A 21,129-nucleotide genomic window follows, 5' to 3' on the forward strand; every position below is an offset into this window, starting at 1 on the left:
CTGCTAACCTTTTTCAGTAAAAACTGAAACAAAAAAGTCATTTAGCATGTCCGGCATTTCATATGGCCCTTTCTCTGCAAGAAGCAGACTCTGTAAAAGGTTTCTATGAAAGCCTTAGTGTCGAAAACCCACCTTAATATTTCACTCTGAAAACTAAATATGTGAGGTTTGTTCAATATTCAACATTCTGGGGATTGGCTATCTCAGGATAAACTAATAAGTTACCTAGATTTCATCTCTAGGGTTCTGGTTCAAATGGGCCCAGGGCAATAGTGATCATAAAATCATTGTTGCACTGGATTGGAGGAGGGGGTAAAATGGGACCCAGCCAGGCCAATCTTCCTCCCCCATCCCCAAGCATCACTGAACTTTGCTGGGGTAGTCCACTCCATTGTGGGCATTAAGAGCCATCCACCACTCCCTCCCTCAGTCATATGGGCTTTGGAAAAGAAATTTGGGGGGCAGGGGGTGGACAGCCAGAGATTTGAAGCCAGCAGAGTATTTGCAAAGAGTGTCAAGCAAGGACACAAATGTCATCAGCATTTTTATTCTGAATGTTCTTCCCAGTGCTAATCATCTGTTTGCACCAATCTCTACCAACTCCCTCCCTTCCATTGCCTTTTCATGTAGCTAATTCCCTCCAAACATAAACAACTGAAAAGATTTTAAATAAACCTTAATTGCAGCACTAACATGACATTTGCCACCACCACGTTGCTCAGTGGTCTTGTGTGTGCTATTCATTTCCCCTACATTATTTGTCTGACTTCACTATTTAGATTATAAATGCTTTGTATCTAGGGACTGTCTATGACTCTGTGTCCATACTGTGTCCAGAACAATGTGGCCTCTATGCTCTTATTAGAGCTGTGTGGGAATCAGATTTCTCATTTTTGGAGAAATTTTTTTATTTAGATATTTCTTCCATTTTGGAATAGAATGAAAACAAAAAATTCTCACAAACCAAAATTCTTATTAAAAAAATTTGCATTTTGGGGTGATCAGAACATTTCATTTTCACAAAACTCAAACACTTGGTTCCAATTTCAACTTTTTCATTTTGGGGATATTTCAACTTTATCAAAATGCTTTTTAAATTTTTCATCAAAAGCAGCATGGTTTTTTCAGTACATTTAACCTTTAACAAATCAACATTTTACAATGGAAGAACATCCTGGCAGAAAATTTCCAACCAGTTCTAGTTATTTTTATTTATTATTTGTATTACCATAACACTTAGGGACCCTATTATTAGACCATGACCCCATTGTGCTGCACAAACACAATGGTCCCTGTCTCAAAGAGCTTACAAACTAAGTATACGACAAGACCCAACAAGTGGATACAGTCAGACGGGATTACAAAGAAACAGTGAGGTAGTATTGGTCAGCATGATAGGCAGTATCTCAGCACACCAACAGCCTAACCTTTGTCAAGTTTATTGTAAGCATCATGGCAAAGAAGAGTTTGGAAGAAGAGGATGAGTTAGTTTTGTGGATCTTGATGGGGAGCTTTTCCCAGGTGTGAGGTGCAGCATGAGAGAAACACGAAGGTGCTTGTTTGAAAATTTAACAAGTAGGCGCTAGAGGCTGGCATCATGGGTCAGTCAGAGAAAAGAATTGACATGTCAGTAGTGAATGAAAGTTTATATGGGGAGAGGGAATAGGCCACAAAGGGCCTTGAAAATGAAGGCATGTCACTTAAGTTTGATGCACTCGAGAAGAGGGAGCCAATGAAAGGATTCAAAGAGAGAAGTGACATGGTCAAAGCAATGGGCTATGGAAATTATATTTGCATTTGCATTCTGAATGGATATGAGTGGGACAAGATTTCATCTATCAAGGCCAGAGAAAAGGATGTTTCACTAATCGAGACACAAGATGATGAGACCCTAGACCAGGGGTTGGCAACCTTTCAGAAGTGGTGTGCCGACTCTTCATTTATTCACTCTGATTTAAAGTTTGGCGTGACCGTAATACAATTTAATGTTTTTAGAAGGTCTCTTTCTATAAGTCTATAATATAGAACTAAACTATTGTTGTATGTAAAGTAAATAAGGTTTTTAAAATGTTTAAGAAGCTACATTTAAAATTAAATTAAAATGCAGAGCCCCCCCAGACCGGTGGCCAGGACCCAGGCAGTGTGAGTGCCACTGAAAATCAGCTCGGGTGCCGCCTTCAGCACGCGTGCCATAGGTTGCCTACCCCTGCCCTAGACAAGTGTTTTAGCTGTGTGAGTAGATTAGAAAGGCCATAGCTTAGAGATGTTATCCTGAAAAAATCTGTAAGATATAGGCATAGAATGGATGTGAGGACCTATGGGAAGGTCCGAGTCGAAGATGACAGCGAGGCTTTGGGCCTATGTCACAGACAGGAGTGTGGTGATCAAGAAAGGAAGTAGTAGGGAGGGCTTGTGAGGAAAAAATTAAGAGCTCTGTTTTAGCCTCGTTGAGCTTTAGCTCATAAGTTGACATCCACAAGTAGATGTCAGAGAGACAAGCTGAGATTTTAGTTTGGACCAACGAAAACAAGGCTGGAGTAGAGAGGTCTGTCTGTGAATCATCAGCATAAAGATGATTGTTGAATTTGTGATTACAGATGAGATTACCCAGAGATAAAGAAGAGATAGAAGCCAAAAACTGGGCCCTATGGAAACCACTGAGAATGATGAAGTGCAGATGAGGAGGACACATTGAAGGAGCAATTAGGAGGGAAGAGGAGAACTGGGGAGGACAGAGTCATGGAAGACAAAGGAGGAAAAAATTTCAAGAAGAGGACAGTCAATTGTGTCCAATGTGACTGACAGGTTAAGGAGGATGAGGAGGGAGTACAGGTTCTGAGATTTGGTTAGGAGGTCCTTAGAAATTTTGGTGAGTGCAGTTTCAGTGGAATGTAGGAGACAGAAGCTGGATTGGAGAAGGTCTAGGGTGGCATTGGAAGAGCACTAAGATGGCAAATGTAGACAGCATGTTCAATTAGTTTAGAAATAAAAAGTGTTTTTTTATGATTGGAGAGACTAAAGCATGCTTGTATTGTACGGGGAAAGAGCCAGAGGAAAGCAAGAGATTAAGGAGAAGAGTAAGGGAGGGGATGAGAGTGAGCACAAGGGAGATCAGAAGATGGGATGGGGTCACTGGAGCAAGCGAATGGGTTAGAAATGAAGAGCAGACAGGAACTTCTGCATCTGTGATCATGGAAAGGAGAGAGTTGTAGTGGGGAAGAGGAAAAGGAAGGGAAGGCAAGCCAAAGGATGGGGAAGGTCATGATGTGTTTTCTCAGTTTTCTATTGAAAGAAATTGGCAAAATCCTGTACAGGCAGAAGGGGGGGAGAGTTTGAGGAGTGAGTCAAAAGTGGCAAAGAAGCAGCTGGTATTGCAGGTGTGGGATTCAGTTAAATTGGAGAAGTAGAGCTGTTTAGCTAGATCGGTGGAAGAACTGAAGAAGGAGCAGATGAATTTGTAATGGAGGAAGTCAGCCAGGTTACAAGATTTCCACCAGGGATACTGCAGCATGGGAGCAGGCGTGCAAGAAGCAGATATAGGATATGAGCCAGGGCTGGGGGTTGGCTGGATGGACCTTGTGATGGGAGAGTGATGGGCCAAAGAGTCGAGGCTGGAGAAGGGGGAAGCATGGAGAGAATCAACAATCATATCGGGGAGGAAAGGGAAGGGAAGGCAGGGAGGAGAGGGCTGAGAGCAGACAAGAGATCATCAGCGCTGATGGATTGGAAGTCACAGAGAGAACGGGTGAGTGACAGGGCGTGTGGAGGAGGGTGATAGATGTTGCTGAAAGAGACCAGGTGACAGTTAGAGAGCCCAGAGAGAGAGAGCAATGCTGAGTGAAAAGCATGTCAAATGAACAGCCCTTTTGGTGAGTGGGAGAGTTGAACCAGGGTTGCAAGTCAAATGAGGTGAGGGCAAGGAAATGTGCAGCTAAGGGATTGGATGGACATAGAAATTGAAGATGGACAATATTGGTCCTTAGGCACCATCATAATAAACATAAAGATGACTATCATTTAAGTACTGTTCAGAGGCCTGTGTGAATTAAAATGTCTAAAACTTTACACCTCAGAATAGAATTAGGAAGAGCTTGATTTTTATGTAAAACCCAGTGAAATCAATGGAAATCATTCCATTGATATCAGTGGCCCTGGGATAAGGCTATAAATTACTACTTGTTCATGTGAAATGCTGAGTATAGTATGTAATAGTGTTTTGTGGGTTTTGTTTGATTTTTTTTGTTTAGCAGTCATGCTTTTTGGGATGAGGAGTTTCTACATTATGATGTTCAGACACATTTTGTTTCCCTGATTAGGGATTCTGTTAAAAATGTTAACTTCATCTCTTAGTGTAGCTATTTCTTCTACCTTAGACAGCTTTCACAGATAAAGAGAAAGGTATTATTTCTTACAACAATGAAGTCTTTAGTAGAACTGAAGTTATCCAAAAGAAACCTTCAGTTGCAAATATAATTAACGTGTATAGGCTGAGTATTATAACTTGCCCAATTGATACAGTGACCAGATTCTCTCTGATCCAGTTTTTAACATTGTGGGATTTAGCTATAATAATCCTTCCCACTTTTTACTTGGTGAAGTCTCTTTTACTGTCCTATACATGTATTTCCTGTGTGACAGCTGGTTCAGTTTTAATAAAGCCCAAAGCAGTGGCTTAAATGGTCTTCCTAGTCCCTCTTTTGTTTGCAAATCTAAGTTATAAGATACCTGATCACTTCAATGAACAACCTCTTAACCCTGGACTCTATTTTTTTATACTGTATCACCATGATGAATTCACAGACAGGAATTTCCAGTCAATCATTTAATAAGCCTGTCTTCTTGCATATGGTTCGTTGACTTCCCTTTTAGCAATACAAACAGCTGCATTGTCAGAATAGATGTTCTGCAGTTCTTGTGTTCATTTCCACATGTAGCCTTAGTTTTATTTCCCGCCTTATGATTTCCATCAACCTTTACTGCTGTAGATGCACTTCCTGCAGCCTTTGCGTCCTGAAGCATCTTATTTTCTTTTTACTTGTACCTTGATTAATGTCCTTCAGAAGGCTTTCTTTGTGTCACTGGATTGCACCCTGCCCTACAAAACACTTTGCTGTTGTGACCTCACTTACAGAAACTTCTTTTGATATTTGTCAATAACTTTCCAGTCACAATTCCTGTTTTGTAATACCAGCCATTTTATCCTGATCTGTCAATTGAATTTATCATTCAAATTCTCATGGTTTTATTTAATTGTTAAATCACCTACAAGAGTATGAGGGTTTCATTCTACAAACGTGTGAAATTGGGGCATGATTTGCTCCTCACATATATTTGTATAAATCAGGAGTGATTCCACTAAAGTCAGTGGAATAAAAGGTGTGACTAACTGGTGATGGTCAGTTAGTGAAAGTAGAATTGGCCTTAATCATTTGTTTTCCTCTCTGATCTGTTTCCTTACACTTGTCTCTACTTTCAAGAAAAGCCAGGAAAAGTTTGTGTCCGGATTGCCTCATGGACACCGCTCCTTTTCACAATTGTACAGACCACCTCCCCTTCCATTTGCAATGGCACAGTGTCCCTAGGGCCACTTCAGCAGTTGTTTTCAAAGAAAAGTAATATGAGGAAAGTTATGTGATATATTTTTAGCTTCTTTTCATATGATTTAGGACCAGGAAACAAGATGGAGAGCCAGCATCATGAGACAGACAAAGTGGACCTCCAGCAAGTGCTCTGCACAGGACTGATGGACTGCAAACCACAGTTTGAAAGCCTCTGATGTGCTAAAACGGTGTTTCTCAAACAGTCAGTTGCAATCCCCAAAGGAGTCATAAAAGGCAATCAGAGGGTCACAAGGCATTGAAAATTTTATTACCATCAAAAGCAAAGAAAATGTTGCTCCCCTGTTCCCCACATACCTTTACCCTTTAAGGCCAGGTATTCCCCAACAACCTCTTGAAGCATGCACACGAATTATGAGGTTTATCATTGTTAGTGTTGATACATTTTATAGCAAGTTGTTTCAATCTAATTTTCTTTTTATTATTTGTCTCTTACCAAGGGTAAATGTATTAAAATCTGAAATGCAGTTCCATGATGCAATCACTTTTCCATTGGAGAGGCCAAGTGTAGGAGTCAATCTCTGCAAGCATTTTACAATGAGACTGACAATTTAAAGGAATTAGAAATAGACACAGCCAGTTTCAAAGAAGGTGGAGATTATTGTCTTGCTGCAGTTGATATCATAGGCACTTTCTTTTAAGCCTTTACACTCCTTAAAGTAAGTTGCTTTAGGTTGAAAAATTTAAAAATATACTAGAGAGCATGTGTCAGATGCTACAGCACCACAATAAATGTACCAATTAAGAGGCTGGAAGGATTGACTCATGGAGAAAGATTACAAGAAGTTGCATAGCTTTGCTAAACAATGACTAAGTGAGGATATAACTCCTGTATTTACTTGAAGGTCATTAACACCACAAGGAAAAAGAATTGTTTATGGGTGGTCACAGGAAGATAAATAGGAACAACAGAGTGCAATTAAAGGCTAGGCTTGCTGGCAATGGTGAGACTGGTTAGTTTACAAAATAGCTTCTCAAACTATTTAAGGCCCATTGTTGGAATCATTTAAAACTGGCTTAAACAAAGCTTTAGAACTTCACTGTAGGAAACACTGCTACATTGGCTGGGGTAGAGGACCTGCTGGATACCTCCTCCATCTCTAATTTCTGGGGTTACATGATTTAGTTTAGTATTTTATCCATAAAATACAATGGCCTTGATTCTCCTCTGACATAGAAGTAGTTTGGAGTAGCTACACTGAAGTCAGTCAGGTAATACTTGTGAAGACCAGAGAGCATGTATCAGATGCTATGGCACAACCAAAACACAATGCAGCAATTAAGAGGCTGGAGTGATTGCCTCATGGAGAAAGATTACAAGAAGTTGCCTGACTAAGTGAGGATATAACTCTTATATGCACTTGAAGAGCATTAACACCAAGAGGAATTAATTCAAAAATGTTTTACAGTTGGAGAAATAGAACACAACAGATTGTGCTTTTTGGAACCAAATCCTGGCACTGGTTCCACAGCTAGATAGATTTCCCCGTGTGTCTCTGCTGCACAAGGGGCCAGCCAAGGACAGGATTACAGAGGGATGTGCTCAGGGTACACACCCCTGCATGGTGAGTTCTAGAGAGAACTACTGAATGGCAGCATAGATTCACAGAGTTTAAGGCCAGAAGGAACCATCAGATCATCTTGTCTAACCTTTTGTATATCACAGGCCACTGAATTTCACCTCTTACCCCTATATTGAGCCCAATGACTTCTGTTTAGCTAAAGCATATCTTCCAGAAAGGCATCCAGTCCTGCTGTGAAGATGTAATGAGATGGAGAATCTACCACTTCCTTTGGTGAAGGTACTTAGGCCATGTCTACATCTAAAATTTTGCAGCGCTGGTTGTTACAGCTGTATTAGTACAGCTGTATAGGGCCAGCGCTGCAGAGTGGCCACACTTACAGCAACCAGCGCTGCAAGTGGTGTTAGATGTGGCCACACTGCAGCGCTGTTGGGCGGCTTCAAGGGAGGTTCGGGGAACGCGAGAGCAAACCGCGGCGAAGCTGGTCTCCTTTCCCGGTTTCCTCTCTCGTTCCCCGAACCCCCGAACAAGCAGGTCTCCTTCCCTGCGGTTTGCTGGGTGGTTCGGAGAACGCGAGAGCAAACCCGGGAAAGGAGACCAGCTTCGCCGCGGTTTGCTCTCGCGTTCCCCGAACAAGCAGGTCTCCTTCCCTGCGGTTTGCTGGGTGGTTCCGGGAACGCGAGAGCAAACCGCGGCGAAGCTGGTCTCCTTCCCCGGTTTGCTCTCGCGTTCCCCGAACCCCGAGCAAGCAGGTCTCCTTCCCTGAGGTTTGCTGGGTGGTTCCGGGAACGCGAGAGCAAACCCGGGAAAGGAGACCAGCTTCGCCGCGGTTTGCTCTCGCGTTCCCCGAACAAGCAGGTCTCCTTCCCTGCGGTTTGCTGGGTGGTTCCGGGAACGCGAGAGCAAACCCGGGAAAGGAGACCAGCTTCGCCGCGGTTTGCTCTCGCGTTTCCCGAACAAGCAGGTCTCCTTCCCTGCGGTTTGCAGGGTGGTTCCAGGAAACGCGAGAGCAAACCGCGGCGAAGCTGGTCTCCTTTCCCGGGTTTGCTCTCGCGTTCCCGGAACCACCCAGCAAACCTCAGGGAAGGAGACCTGCTTGCTCGGGGTTCGGGGAACGCGAGAGCAAACCGCGGCGAAGCTGGTCTCCTTTCCCGGTTTGCTCTCGCGTTCCCGGAACCACCCAGCAAACCTCAGGGAAGGAGACCTGCTTGCTCGGGGTTCGGGGAACGCGAGAGCAAGCCGGGGAAGGAGACCAGCTTGATTACCAGAGGCTTCCTCAGGTATGCTGGGATACCTGCTTATTCCACGGAGGTCAAGAAAAGCGCTGGTAAGCGTCTATACTTGATTACCAGCGCTGGATCACCAGCGCTGGATCCTCTACACCCGAGACAAAACGGGAGTACGGCCAGCGCTGCAAACAGGGAGTTGCAGCGCTGGTGGTGCCCTGCAGATGTGTACACCTCCTAAGTTGCAGCGCTGTAACTCCCTCACCAGCGCTGCAACTTTCTGATGTAGACAAGCCCTTAGAGTATGTAATCCTTTTTCTTTTGATAAGCTAAACAGATTGAGCTCTTTAAGTCTCTCAGTATAAGGCATTTTCTCCAGCCCTTGAATCATTTTTGTGGCTCTTTTCTGCACCCTCTCCAACATCATTTTTGAAAAGTGGACATCAGACCTGGGTGCAGTATTCCAGTACTTGTCTCACCAGAGGTAAAGTCACCTCTCCTATTTATTTAGTCATCCAAGGATTACATTAGCCAAATGGTGCCCCAACTTTTCCTGTCATGCCCCCTTAACAGTACTAGAATCTGTTCGCACCCCCAACTCCCATTACTGCACAGATAAGACTTCCTCGCAGTGGAGCTTGGGCTGAAGGCGGAGCTGGAGGCAGAACTGGGGCTGGGGGAGGAGATGCAGCTAGAGATGGAGCTTGCCTGGGTGGTGGAGAGGGAATGAGGCAGAACGGGACTGCAGGGGAGAGGCACTGAGGGCAGAGCTGGGTCGGGGTGGAGCAGGGGCCTGAGTGGAGCTGTGGCTGGGGGCAGAGCAGGGGCAGAGCCAATTCTTTTAGGAGTTGTGATGCTTTGAGAGAGTACAAAGAATGCTCTTCCTTAGATGCCTGGCTGCTTTGTCTTGTTCACATGCTCAGGGTCAAACTGGTCACTAGATTTAGGGTTGGAAAGATATTATCCCCCAGGTCTGCTTGGCAGGGACCTTGAGGGATGTTCACTTTTCTCAGTTGCATGGGGCATGGTTCACCTGCTGGTATTATCTAAGCATATTCTGTCTAATCCAGAGGTTCTGCAATTGTGGTCCGCAGACCACACACTCCATTCAGGTAGTCCGCGGATAGTTCCCTCTAAGCTGCATGCCTGGGTGGCTGCGCACGAGAGAATGAAGGGCCACCCACCTAATTAGTGAAGCCATGTAGGTATGGCACCACTAATTAGGTGCCTGGACCCTGGAGAAGATGCACATGTAAGGTGAGGTGGTGGCCTTGGGGGGAATAGGAGGTAGGTGGGAAGGGGCAGTGGGGTGAGAAGAGGGGGTTGGAATTTGGGATGTGCACAGCTGCTGCAGCCAGAGAAAGAGGTGACATTCCCCAGCTCCAGGGCTGCGACTGCTGGGGAGACGGCCCTCCTTCCCAGCCTCGGCTCTGTGGCTGCTGTGGCAGGGGAGAGACCGTCCTTCCTTCCCAGCCCCAGCTTGGGAACTGGCATAGGGGGGAGACAGGGAGAGACCCTCTTCCTTCCCAGCCCGAGCTCAGGGCCTGTCATGGTGAGGGAGAAAGGGCACATCCATCGCATTAGAAAGGTAAGACTAGTGATATTAAAATATGAGTTGTGTGCTTTTATTTGTAGAACAAAGAAACCTTAATTATTATTAATGTGTTTTTTTTTAGATATAGTGCTTTTATCCAAAGCACTTTACAATAGTTTAGCTAACTGTATAAACAACATTTGGAAAAATCATTAAGTGGTTGCAGAGACCCTCAGCAATTTTCAAGTGGTCTGCGGGAAAAAAAGTTTGAGAACCATTGATCTTGGGCATTGGTAGCACCTCAGTCTTTCCTGTTCTCTCCCTATGGCATGCAACAGTTTGGTCTCCAGTGGTCAAACTTAAGTCATTGGGGTTAATATCGGGCTATCTGGGTGAAACTGAATGACCTGAGATATGCAGGAGGTGAGACTGGGTGATCTAATGGTCTCTTCTGGCATTAGATTCTATGAAACTATGAAACTCGAAGATGCAAGTTAGCCTGGTCTACTGATTTAAAATGTTTCTCTCTAGTAGATGTTGTCTAACATCCTCCTCATTTACTAATGGACTGGAAAGAACTTTATCATCCTCATGTAACAGAAGATCATCATCTTGCTTCTTTCTAAACACAGAACAGAAATATTTATTGAACACTTCTGCCTTTTCTGCATCATTAACAATTTTACCATTTATTGCCAGGATTTCTTTTGTTCCTAATATACTTAAAAAACTAGTCATTGTCCTTAGCCCCGCCAGCTATAGATTTTTCCTTTATATCTTTAGCTTCTCTTACGAGTTTTCTACATTTAATAACTTCTAATTTATATTGATTGTTATTTAATTTTCTCTTTTTCCATTTGTTATTATAGTGCTTTTTTACTTCTAATTGCTGCCTTCAGTTCACCACTGAATGAGAATGAACCGAAGTTATCCTCTCTTGTTGGTGAAATTGTAGCTCTGTCACTCTGAACAAAGAGCTGGAGCACTGCAGAAGCTCTGCCAGCTCTTTGGTTGCAAAGGGTTTCCAGTTACCAGTTGCCAACCAGGCTGCCTGCAGGATTCACCGAATCACAGAGTAAGCCACTGTCAGAACTAAAAGATCTCACATCTCCTGACTCAGTCTTGTGTTTCAGAGTGGATACTCTTCAGTGGGATCAGATTTACCTTGTATAGAGCTGGATGTTCATTTTCACTTTCACTATCCACCTATAGGAAAGCTGCCACTACGAAATGTAATTAGGTGTTGATGACCACCAAACTGATATAGTTAAATAAAAATCATAGAGTAGATATGTTAAGATTGCCAGATAGGCAATAAGGCTAGCTTATTAACAGTCTGTTCCACCCTTGTATTGAGCTGTGACACTCTGAGTTTGTTTCCCAGAGCTGAAGAAGAGCTCTAGTGTAAGCTTGAAAATTTGTCTCTCTCACCACCAGAAGTTGCTCCAATAAAAGATATGACATCACCCACCTTGTCTCTCTAATACTGAATGACTGTAAGTTACATTATTTGGTCTACAAGTGTTGGCTATTACTAAGAATGAAATTTCTCTTTAGTCCGTAGACGCTACTTTGCTTATCATTGCTCAAAATACTTTATGTTGCAATTTTGTCTTTGAAAGCTACACCTTTTAGAGATTGACCACATTTAATTAAGTCTATATTTTTCCTGCAGAGATGAAGGAATGCACTATCTGCATCTGAATTACAGTACCAGCATACAGATATAATACACAAACCAAGCTGGGCGAATGAGGGAGCATGGTAGCTACTTCACCCTCAAGTGTGTATTTATACCTTCTACAGGTAGCACGTTAAATTGCTGCTAGTACAGATGGCATAAGTGCCCCTAAACAGATTCAGGCAGAAGAATTCCTGGGGGAATATGAGTAACTACATTCTTTAGTTTGCTATCAACATGCTAAACTCGGCTCTCACTTACACCCACATGGCCCTGCTGAATTCACTGGGAGTTGTGGCCCTATGCCAGGACTGAATTTGGTTCATTTATTTACCTTTAAGTTTTTTAAAATAATTTCTTACTGTATTTGCTAATTATAAATGCTCAGCATGTGGAGAATTTTGTGGAAGCACTAGTGTGGCAGGTGGGAGTTAAGGCTTGCCTGGGAAAGGGAGTAGGTGTGACACTCAAGCTACCCTTTTTCAAAAGTCGTAGCAAGGTTTGCTGGTGAGCACACTCACTACAGCATCCCTGCAAGCATTATGCCTGCTCTTACCCTACTCAGCCACAGAGCCTGATCCTGTGAGGTGCTGTCATCAGCTCCCATTTGATGAGTGGGACGTGCTGGCTTTCATCAGCTCAAAGGTGGCACCTAGCATCTCCCATGGTCAGTCCTCTCTGCCTCTGGCAGTCAGGTGGCACAAGGAACGTACTGGCTTTATGTGTGAGTAAGCGACTGATGGTGCCCACCAGTGGCTAGTCCACACAGAGGATAAGAGGCCTACCAGTAGTGCTAGCTAAGGGCATGTTTCTTTAGCTTAACGGCTTTTGTGTGGTTTTTAAGCTAATGTTATCCCTGGCTCTCTAGCTGTGTGTGGGATTTACCTAGGATTGGTGGGCCTGTGTCTAATAGCACTTACACTGGTTTAAAACCAGTGTAACTCCTGATTTATACCAGTGTGAGATCCGAATCCATCCCCAAGTCTATAGCAGCTTTAGCACACTGATTTACTGTGATGTGTCCCTGGTTCTAGGAACCTTAAGTTGGCCTTAAATGATCTTTTTTCCCTTAGGTGAGACCTCTTTTATACAACAATTTTATTTTAAAACTGATTAGTCATGATTCCCTTCAGGTCTGAATTATATATCATATGGAGAAGTGTAATGCTAAAATCCTTTTAGATTAAAAATGCCATATTATCTGTTCCACAGCAGCTCTTTTCTAATTATGCTATATTATGCTATAAATTACTCTATAGATTTGTAAAGCATGACTTGGAAACATTATATATCCTGTAAGTGCTTTAAAATTAATTTGTTCTTGAATGTGTCCATGTATGAATGAGTTTGGCACAAGCCTTTCAATTTTATGCTCCACTACAGAAAGTGTACAAAGTACAAACTGTAAATCACCCTCTACATTTACTGAGATGGCTGCTCAGCTATGAAAAGAGTCTATCCAACTATTTTAAAGAAGATTTAGATGCAAAAATAATAATGTGTGTAGTGGAGTTAACATGCAGCTCTGGGACATTCCAGCCTAAAACACTGCGACTAGTGAAGTCCCAGCAGGGTGACGCTTCCCACGTGTTTTGACTAGGTTGCAAAATGACAGGTAGAAATGATGTAGAGGAAGAATTAGACCCCAGTCCTGCCATGAGCTCCATGTTAGTGGAGTCCAGCATTCACATGGAGCCCAGCTAAAGTCAGTGGGCGCATGTGAAACACATTGTAGGGCTGGGCCTTTGTTTGGAGCGAGGTGATGTATGTCGGCTGAGTCTAAGTGCCTGTTGCAGAGAAGTGGTGAGCAGTGAGCACCCTCCACTCCCATTGAGGTCAGCGACCACAATGTGTCATTGAAGTAGATGGGAGTTAAGGGACCTCAGCATCTCTCCAGATGGGACCCTGAGAGACATCTGGGGGAGCAGCATTAAAAGGAAATAAACTACTCCCTGCCTGATCCAGCTCCTGTGGAAGGAAATGGTAGAGCTCCTATTGATTTCAGTGGTGCCATAAAGGGCCCTTTGCCTCTTATGTTGTTGGTCAGATTAATAGTTAAAATCTGAGTCTGAAATGTATGTCCTATAAGCAAACAATGAGTCTTCTGTTGTGAGGGGAAGAACTGTTGGGGAGCAGATTAAAAAAATTGTATGTTGGCTATAATGACCTGAATAGCTTTTAAAATATTAAAGAAAATGGAAGGGTTAAATAAAAGAAACCTCTTCTGACTGATTCTGCTAGAAGATCTTGAAGAGAGAGGAATAAGAGCAGTTGGGAGAGGAAATAAGAAACTTTTTTTTTTTAAATTGAGTCCTTATGTTAGCAGTCATAATATACTTGTACTAGTCCATATATTAAGAAATGGTGATGGATGTTTCCACATCCATTAATCAAGTGAGTTATATAAGGCTCATAAATTGTTTGGAAATGAAAAGGGATATGTAAAGTATTATTAAAGCTATTTTTTCAAAATAAGTAGAAGCTCTTTTTTCCAAACTCTTTATAATAAAAGTATAACAAGAATATGCGTATACATTTTTTTCAAAAGTAGGTAAATATTATTCAAAACATTACAGCATCATTTTGTACCATTCTTAATTTTAAAAGGGTTCTGATTATAAATTCATTCCTATCTATTATATATGTACCCATTTCAAAACACAGCAAACCTAGCAAATTATATAATCTAAAACTTGACACTTAGGGAATGTCTACACTGCTCCGCAGTTCGGACTAAGCGGGGTTAAATAGCGCTGCCTACCAAAGTGCTGTGCTGCATTTCCTCTGTATGTATGTTAATGCAAACTAGGAACCTTCTAGTTCAATGCCCACAGTGTCCAGTACTCTAGGAGAGTTACAGTACAACACTTAGAAGCACATTGCTATTCACACCCCTGTAATGTTGACCTGCAGGGCAGTGTACACATGTACTTAGATTTGGTATGTTTCTCGGCCAGGACTTGACATGTGTGCTCAGTGTTAGGATCCCTAATTGAATACTATAGACTGGACTTTTATAATCCAGCCTGAGGAAGGGGTACGTACTGCATAGCTGCTCTGCTCCGGGAGTAGGGCAGGAACGCTAAGCATCACAGTCTGGTCCCTTCTTCCCCTATGCTCTAGAGAGGCAGTTGTGGTGTGGATTACTTCAACTCTCAGTGCTGCCTCCAGTGTGTTGACTGGTATGTTGGGGGCTGGGGGGCAGTTAGTCAGTATCCCGTGCTTTAGAATGTAAGCTCCCAATCTTGCAAAGCATTTAAAGACATGCTTCAATCCATCCCTATTCAGCAAAGTGTTTAAACACAAGTTTTTAAGTTCCATTGACTTAAGAATGTGTTTAAAGTGAAGCCTGGGCTGAAAGTGCTTTGCTGAACATGGATGGACAGTTGAATTGGGAGCCTCAGAAGGGTAATGGGAAATGCTGTGTACTCCCAGCCACATTAAACCAATTAATAACATTTTTGGTGAAATTACCAGGTCTCTTTGGTAATTTTCATGGGATCTTTAGAAGTCCACAAGCCATATATAGCACCAAATTCTGCCTTTTGGGATGCACATAGGGCTTCCATTGATTCCATTCAACTCTGTGCACATACAGGGTCAGAATTTGGCCCATAACATCAGGAGGATGGCAGTAGCTATGAGTTAGGTCTGAAATGCCCAGATTTCTCGAACGCAATATGTATGAGTAGTCCCAAAAAGCCCAAAAATCCACAGATGCAGGAGGTACTTAGGGATGCCATTCATTACTATTTATTTTTGTAATGCTGTATCCACAATGAAGTGATTCCCAGTGATTCTGCCTGTCAAAGTGGTATTTGGGAAACACATTACCATGTCTTCCCATTGGCAATCCACATGACAGCGTCCCTCTTGGAAGCACCAGTTTCAAGTGAGACAAATCTGCACATGACATTACAGAAATGGGCAGCCTACTGCTTCTGTTTAGGGATAGCTCCAGTAACAGGACTATAGTGATGGATGAGTGCCTTTATATTTGGGGATTACTCAAAATGTCTTGAATCAGATCAACCCAATTGTATGTGTCTTCACGATTTACTTTAAAACCAAAGTAAAGCTAAATTGAGTTATTAGGTTGTGTGAATCTTAATGCTGACCTGAGCACAGAAGCCAACGTGTGCAAACAGAACTTGGTCCTGTGCTCCTCATTCAGCCAGAATTTTCATTGATTGCAATAGACGTGCTGGACTGAGCCCATATAATTTGCTTTATAGTTTATTTTGGAATATGATTTACAGTCAACCATAGAGAAGAGCAAATAAGATGGCCTTCAGGCCAAAATTCAGGAAAGGAAATCACTGAGTCGTTTGGAGGGAGGATAAGATTTCTGTATAGGTGAGGAATCCTTGGAAGCACAAATGAGAGAGCGATTTCCAACTGTGGAAAGTCTATAAAATGAGGAAAAGGAGGAGAAGAGAGGAAGTCAGTACTGGAGCAGTGAAATTAACAGAGAGAGAAGTAGATAGATCTAAGGATAGAAAGGTGGGGTGGCCTGTTTCATGGGGAGTTTGGAAAACCAGGTTGTAGTTTTGAATTGGATTTGAGATAGATAGGAGGCCAGTGAAAGTGAGAGAAGGGTGACGTGGTTCTGTTTCATGGAATTGGAGAGTACTCTGGCCACAGCATTCTGGACACTGAATTTAAGGGACGGGGATTTAGAGAGACTAAAAAGTCACCTTAACTGAGCAGTCAAGATGAGAAGTGAATAAGTATACAAATAAGGCTTCCAACAGAACATCAAAGTAAGAACAAATAATATTATTCTGTTAATCTAATCGGCAGATTCTAATTCTGGGTGCCCTCAATTCCATTGTAATTGGAAGTTGAAAATGCCCAGCACCTTGCTGGAGGCATCCAGCGCCTCACAGGATCAATCCCTAACACAGCAGAATAATATTTATATATTGCTGAAGTACATGCGTATTGGACTCACTGATGTCAAAGAAGCCTTTCACCATAACTGCTACTCATTTGAGAATCTGTGGGTCATTCATTCACTGGTAGTTTGAAGAACAAGATGAAAGTGTCTCTGATGACCTGCTGTTGAAAATCTTCAAAAACATTTCAAAGGCAGGCTTCATTTTAGGAGATGTTCATGTCTGAAAAATACTAAAGAGGGTATTTTTGAAGAGAAATGTGCTAACAGCTCTACTCTAAAATAGATAAATTGTATAGTCTGATGTATTGTTGAACCTCTCTGGATATTACAAAAATAGCCCCTTAAAAATTTGTTCTAGAAACGTTCATCTGACAGATCTAGCCTTTATAGAAGTTTCCAAAGATTCAGATGACGTACTGCTGAGTTATCATCATCATGTACTGACGCAGAACTCTCAGCCTCTTCATCTAAATATATGCGTCTATTAATTGGTACAATATGTAAGAGAGGATGCAAGGAGTAGATTAATTTACAGGGGCTGTGCTGTGATGTATAATTTTAAGCAATTGCATCTCATTGTCAACATAGCAAAGATTTTTTTCAGTTACTGATCTGGCACCGTTTCATATGTCTTGTAGGAGTATTTGCACTTTGCAGAAGTGTCAATTGCCATATTTCCATTAACTCTCCACCATCCCCTTACAGATGGAACTATTTCTTAAGATTAATAATAGTGCTTATAATAAAAATGCTTATCCAAAACCCCTCTTCCTTTAATTTTGTAAATCATAGATAAATTAGAATGATCCGATGGGTTAAGTGCAAATGAATCACACATGATCCTGGGAATTTAGCAACTGAATCAATTATTTTCCTTTTGGTTATGCTGTAGTTATTATAAATAACCTCCATGCTTAATCAGTGGAGACTTAGTCTATTAATTAAGAAGACAACAGGGCATATTTTATTGTAGTATTAAATCCTGCAAGTTCCTATAGGCAGGGTGCTGGCAATACTTCTAGAAGGGTATTATTACTCTGATATACATGGTGGAGCATTTTATTGGCGTCACTAACGGATGTTTTGTTGTTGCTTAAAAACAACAATAAACAGATTTACACCAATGTAGCACAGAACTGAGTTAGACCCTCTATATCTTATTTTAGAGACAAGAGCTTCTAATAAATGTAATTAATTCCCCCTGTGGTCCTAAGCACAGGGGACCTTCAAATCAATGACCACTCCAAAACTAGACTACATTTTGTTGGCTTCTGTTGCCTCTTTTTGACCTGATCAGCTAGTCAAATTTCAGGGCCTGGGGGATGTTCCATTTTGGAGCAGAAATTGGAAGACTGGTATTTTCTTTGATGCAACTTTGTTTATTTACAGGGAATGTACAAAGTTCTGCTTCTCCAAATGCAGGAGGAACCAAGAACAAAACGAGCAGTTTCTTAGCTTCCAGCCCCTGAGCCTCTTTGCGTCTGAGGAAGTGGGTATTCACCCACGAAAGCTCGTGCTCCAATACGTCTGTTAGTCTATAAGGTGCCACAGAACTCTCTGTTGCTTTTTGCTGAGCCTCTTGAGTTAACATCAGATCCAAAAGCTCCTTTCTAGCTTTTTTCAACGTCACACTGAGCTCACCGGCTCTGCTTGGCTGTATTGCTTTCTCTGCCTCTCTCTGTGTTCCTGTCTGTTCTCAGTTTCTCGATGTTCTCCCTTCCCTCACATGCACACACCGCTCCTGGTTGCAATACTTAGTGGAACTCCACCACCATCCTCATGATGCTAGTTCCTGGGCAGACTTATTAGGCTTTGTTTTAGGTGTGGTCCCTTAATTGTCTCTTACAACTATCTTAAATGAAGGGCTTGTTTACATATCAATTTGAAGGAGATTTTAATTCAACCAGAGCACAGTTTCATCCAGCTCATATATATAAACACAAAGGGCCAAATGCTGATCTCGGTTACTCCAGTATCAATATGCACTTACTCCACTGACTTCAGCAGAATTATTCCAGATCTATCCTGGTGACACTGTGGATATGTACATGGCAGCTGGGAGAGTGCTGTCCACACAGGTACACAGACACATGCTAGCTCGGCTCAAGCTAGTGAGCTAAAAATAGCAATGTGGCTGCAGCAGCGACCCAGGCTAGCCACCCAAGCACAATCCAGAGACTTAGGCAGCATTGGAATTGGGTGGCTAACCCTAGCCACCAACCAAGCCACTTGGCCAAACTGCTAATTTTAGCATATTAGCTTGAGCAATGCTAGCATGTATCTGTCTACCTGTACTGGGAAACACCCTCTCCGCTACACCCTGAGAGCAACATTTGGCCCAAAGTATCTGCTTTAGTGTTTAGATGTCACTTAGGGCCAGATCCTGCTCACTTTACCTACATGAGTAGTTGACTTAAATGAGGTCAGTCTAGTGAACAGGGTTCAGCCCTGGACCCCAATCCTGCAAACACTTTATGCATGAGAATAACTTTTACACTTATGAGGAGCTCCATTCTGCTCAGTGTGGGAGTACCCATATGCATGAGTGCGTTTAAAGGAGTGGAGCCTTTGTCAGAGCATACTTGAATAGGATAGGAATTTATTGGGTTGTCTCTCAAGTATACTTCTTTCGTGCAATGAGAGTAAGTTGTAATGACTGCTGCTTAATCAGAACAGAATCAGCATAAATCCCATTAAATACGAATGAATTCAAGAAGAGAGTCAAGGGACTAAGTAGTAAAATACGAATGAATTCAAGAAGAAAGCCAAGGTACTAAGTAGTATTAAATAGGTGTAAAATTCTAAACTCCAGTCTTACAATACAGAAGCAGAGAAATAAATATTGAAGGAGAAACATGAAATGCTGGTCAATATCATTTATTCAGTACAGTATTATATTTCCATTTTTTTCAGCCTCTTAATCAAGACAGCTGCTTTGCCTTGTATCTCACTACACAATCAATGTATGCATTAATCAACAGCATCACAGAGTGTTTTATGTTTCATTGCCTAAATAATGTGCACATAGGAGGCAAGCCAATAAATCATTTTACGGAGGTTACACCAGTAGCAACATAAGCAGAGTCAAAGCTTCCAAGAAAATAGAAATCCAGCTATGTCCTAAAAAAAACCCAAATTAATGCATTTCTTACCATCTGCTATTAATCTTTAGGGAGGTTAATATATTATTTTTACTAGAAGCATATCTATCATTCAATCAATGCATTTAGATGTTTTCTGGTGTATCTTTGACATGTTTGAAACGGTAACTGATACATCAAATCAACTCTTCAGTCCTTTTGGAAACAAAGCATAGTTTGTCAATGTGATACTGGTACTTGGTCTATATTCTTGGTTAAGAAATGATTGTCTTAGTCTAGTCCTTCAAACAGTATCTATTCCAACTTTTCCTTCTAGGTTTCTTCTTGAATACTACAAATTAAGGCCACTTGTCTACTCAGTTTGAAATTCCTGTGTGAAAACTTCTCTCTCTCTTCCATCCCTATTACAGAGGTTAATTGTTTAATTATGTTGAATGAACATCTGCATTCACGTTTTTCCTCATGAAAATTCTGTGCTTGTGGGTAACTTTCAGTGTCTCCATCATATGCACAACATAGGGAAACTGAGGACTTGATCCTTTGAGATGTTGCATATCCTCAAGTCCCATTGACCTTCATGAGAATAGAGGGAGCTTAAAACCTCACTATCACAGGTCCTCCATGTGTGCATAATTAATAACACAAAAGATTTATACAATTAAAACCTAATGCACTGTGACTACTTGCATATGTAAGGATTTAGCAGTCTTGGGTTCTTTAAAATGGTACATGTTGTTTTGAAAATACAGCTAACAGCAACTAGCAGTGTACCTGCAAGATCAAAATATGTCTTTTTAATTTAGTGCTGTAGCGTGTCATTCAAAAGCATGAAAGATTAGCATAGATCAGTGTATACTTAGGGACGTATCTCAGGTGTGGTTTTATCATTGATCCAACTAATTACTCTGGCTTGTGGTAAGGTTTTTTTTTAATTTTATTTTTGTTTTTGTTTTTTTGTTTTGTTTTTTTTACTGTTACATCTTTCTTCAAATATTTTTTAAACCACTCATGCAGACACAACATTTAAAATTGCTCACTGCTGGAAAGATGTTCCAAAGAATCTTACTTCTTTCACAGTGGAACAAGATGCAGTATTGCTCAAGACTGTTTATTTTGATTTTTGTAAGTCTTCATCATGTTTTCCTCTGTAAATTTTAGTTTTTCATCTGGTTCCTTAGTACATCACTGAATCATTCTCACCACTTGACTTTCAAAAAGCTCCGTTTCTATGGTTAGCAAAATAGACATGTAAGCACATCACTAGATAATTTCCTTCATCCCCTCCACACTGTTAGCACTAAATAAAATAATGAGATCATTTACCAGCTAAACAATGTGTAACATTTCATTTTATTTTACCTTAACCATTCTATTTTTCCCTCCCTCCCTCACAGATGATGGAAATGCTTAAAACAAACTAAGGTAGTATGAAACTGACTAATATAAGTGTAAGCATGGCACCCACTGAGTGAGCTGTAAAATGTTTGTGTGCTTCTGCAAAACTATGTTGCATGGCTTTCTGCTATTGTCTTGTGTTTCCGATGTT

At 41.7% G+C, this 21,129-nt stretch overlaps 1 protein-coding gene across 2 annotated transcripts in view; it reads left to right on the top strand.

Annotated features, from left to right (window-relative positions):
* LHFPL3 (LHFPL tetraspan subfamily member 3) overlaps positions 1 to 21,129 on the top strand; it is a 437,283-nt gene that overhangs the window by 350,567 nt on the left and 65,587 nt on the right. Inside the window, exon 3 of one of the 2 annotated variants that reach the window (XM_050926109.1) lies at positions 20,978 to 21,005. The exons of the other annotated variant lie outside the window; for it this stretch is intronic. Within the exon in view, the coding sequence (XP_050782066.1) occupies positions 20,978 to 20,994 (17 nt within the window). The 3' untranslated portion in view covers positions 20,995 to 21,005. The remainder of the gene's footprint in view (positions 1 to 20,977; positions 21,006 to 21,129) is intronic. 2 annotated transcript variants of the gene reach the window in all.

This window comes from Gopherus flavomarginatus, chromosome 1 (genome assembly GCF_025201925.1).
Source record: "Gopherus flavomarginatus isolate rGopFla2 chromosome 1, rGopFla2.mat.asm, whole genome shotgun sequence".
Classification (NCBI taxonomy): domain Eukaryota; kingdom Metazoa; phylum Chordata; order Testudines; family Testudinidae; genus Gopherus; species Gopherus flavomarginatus.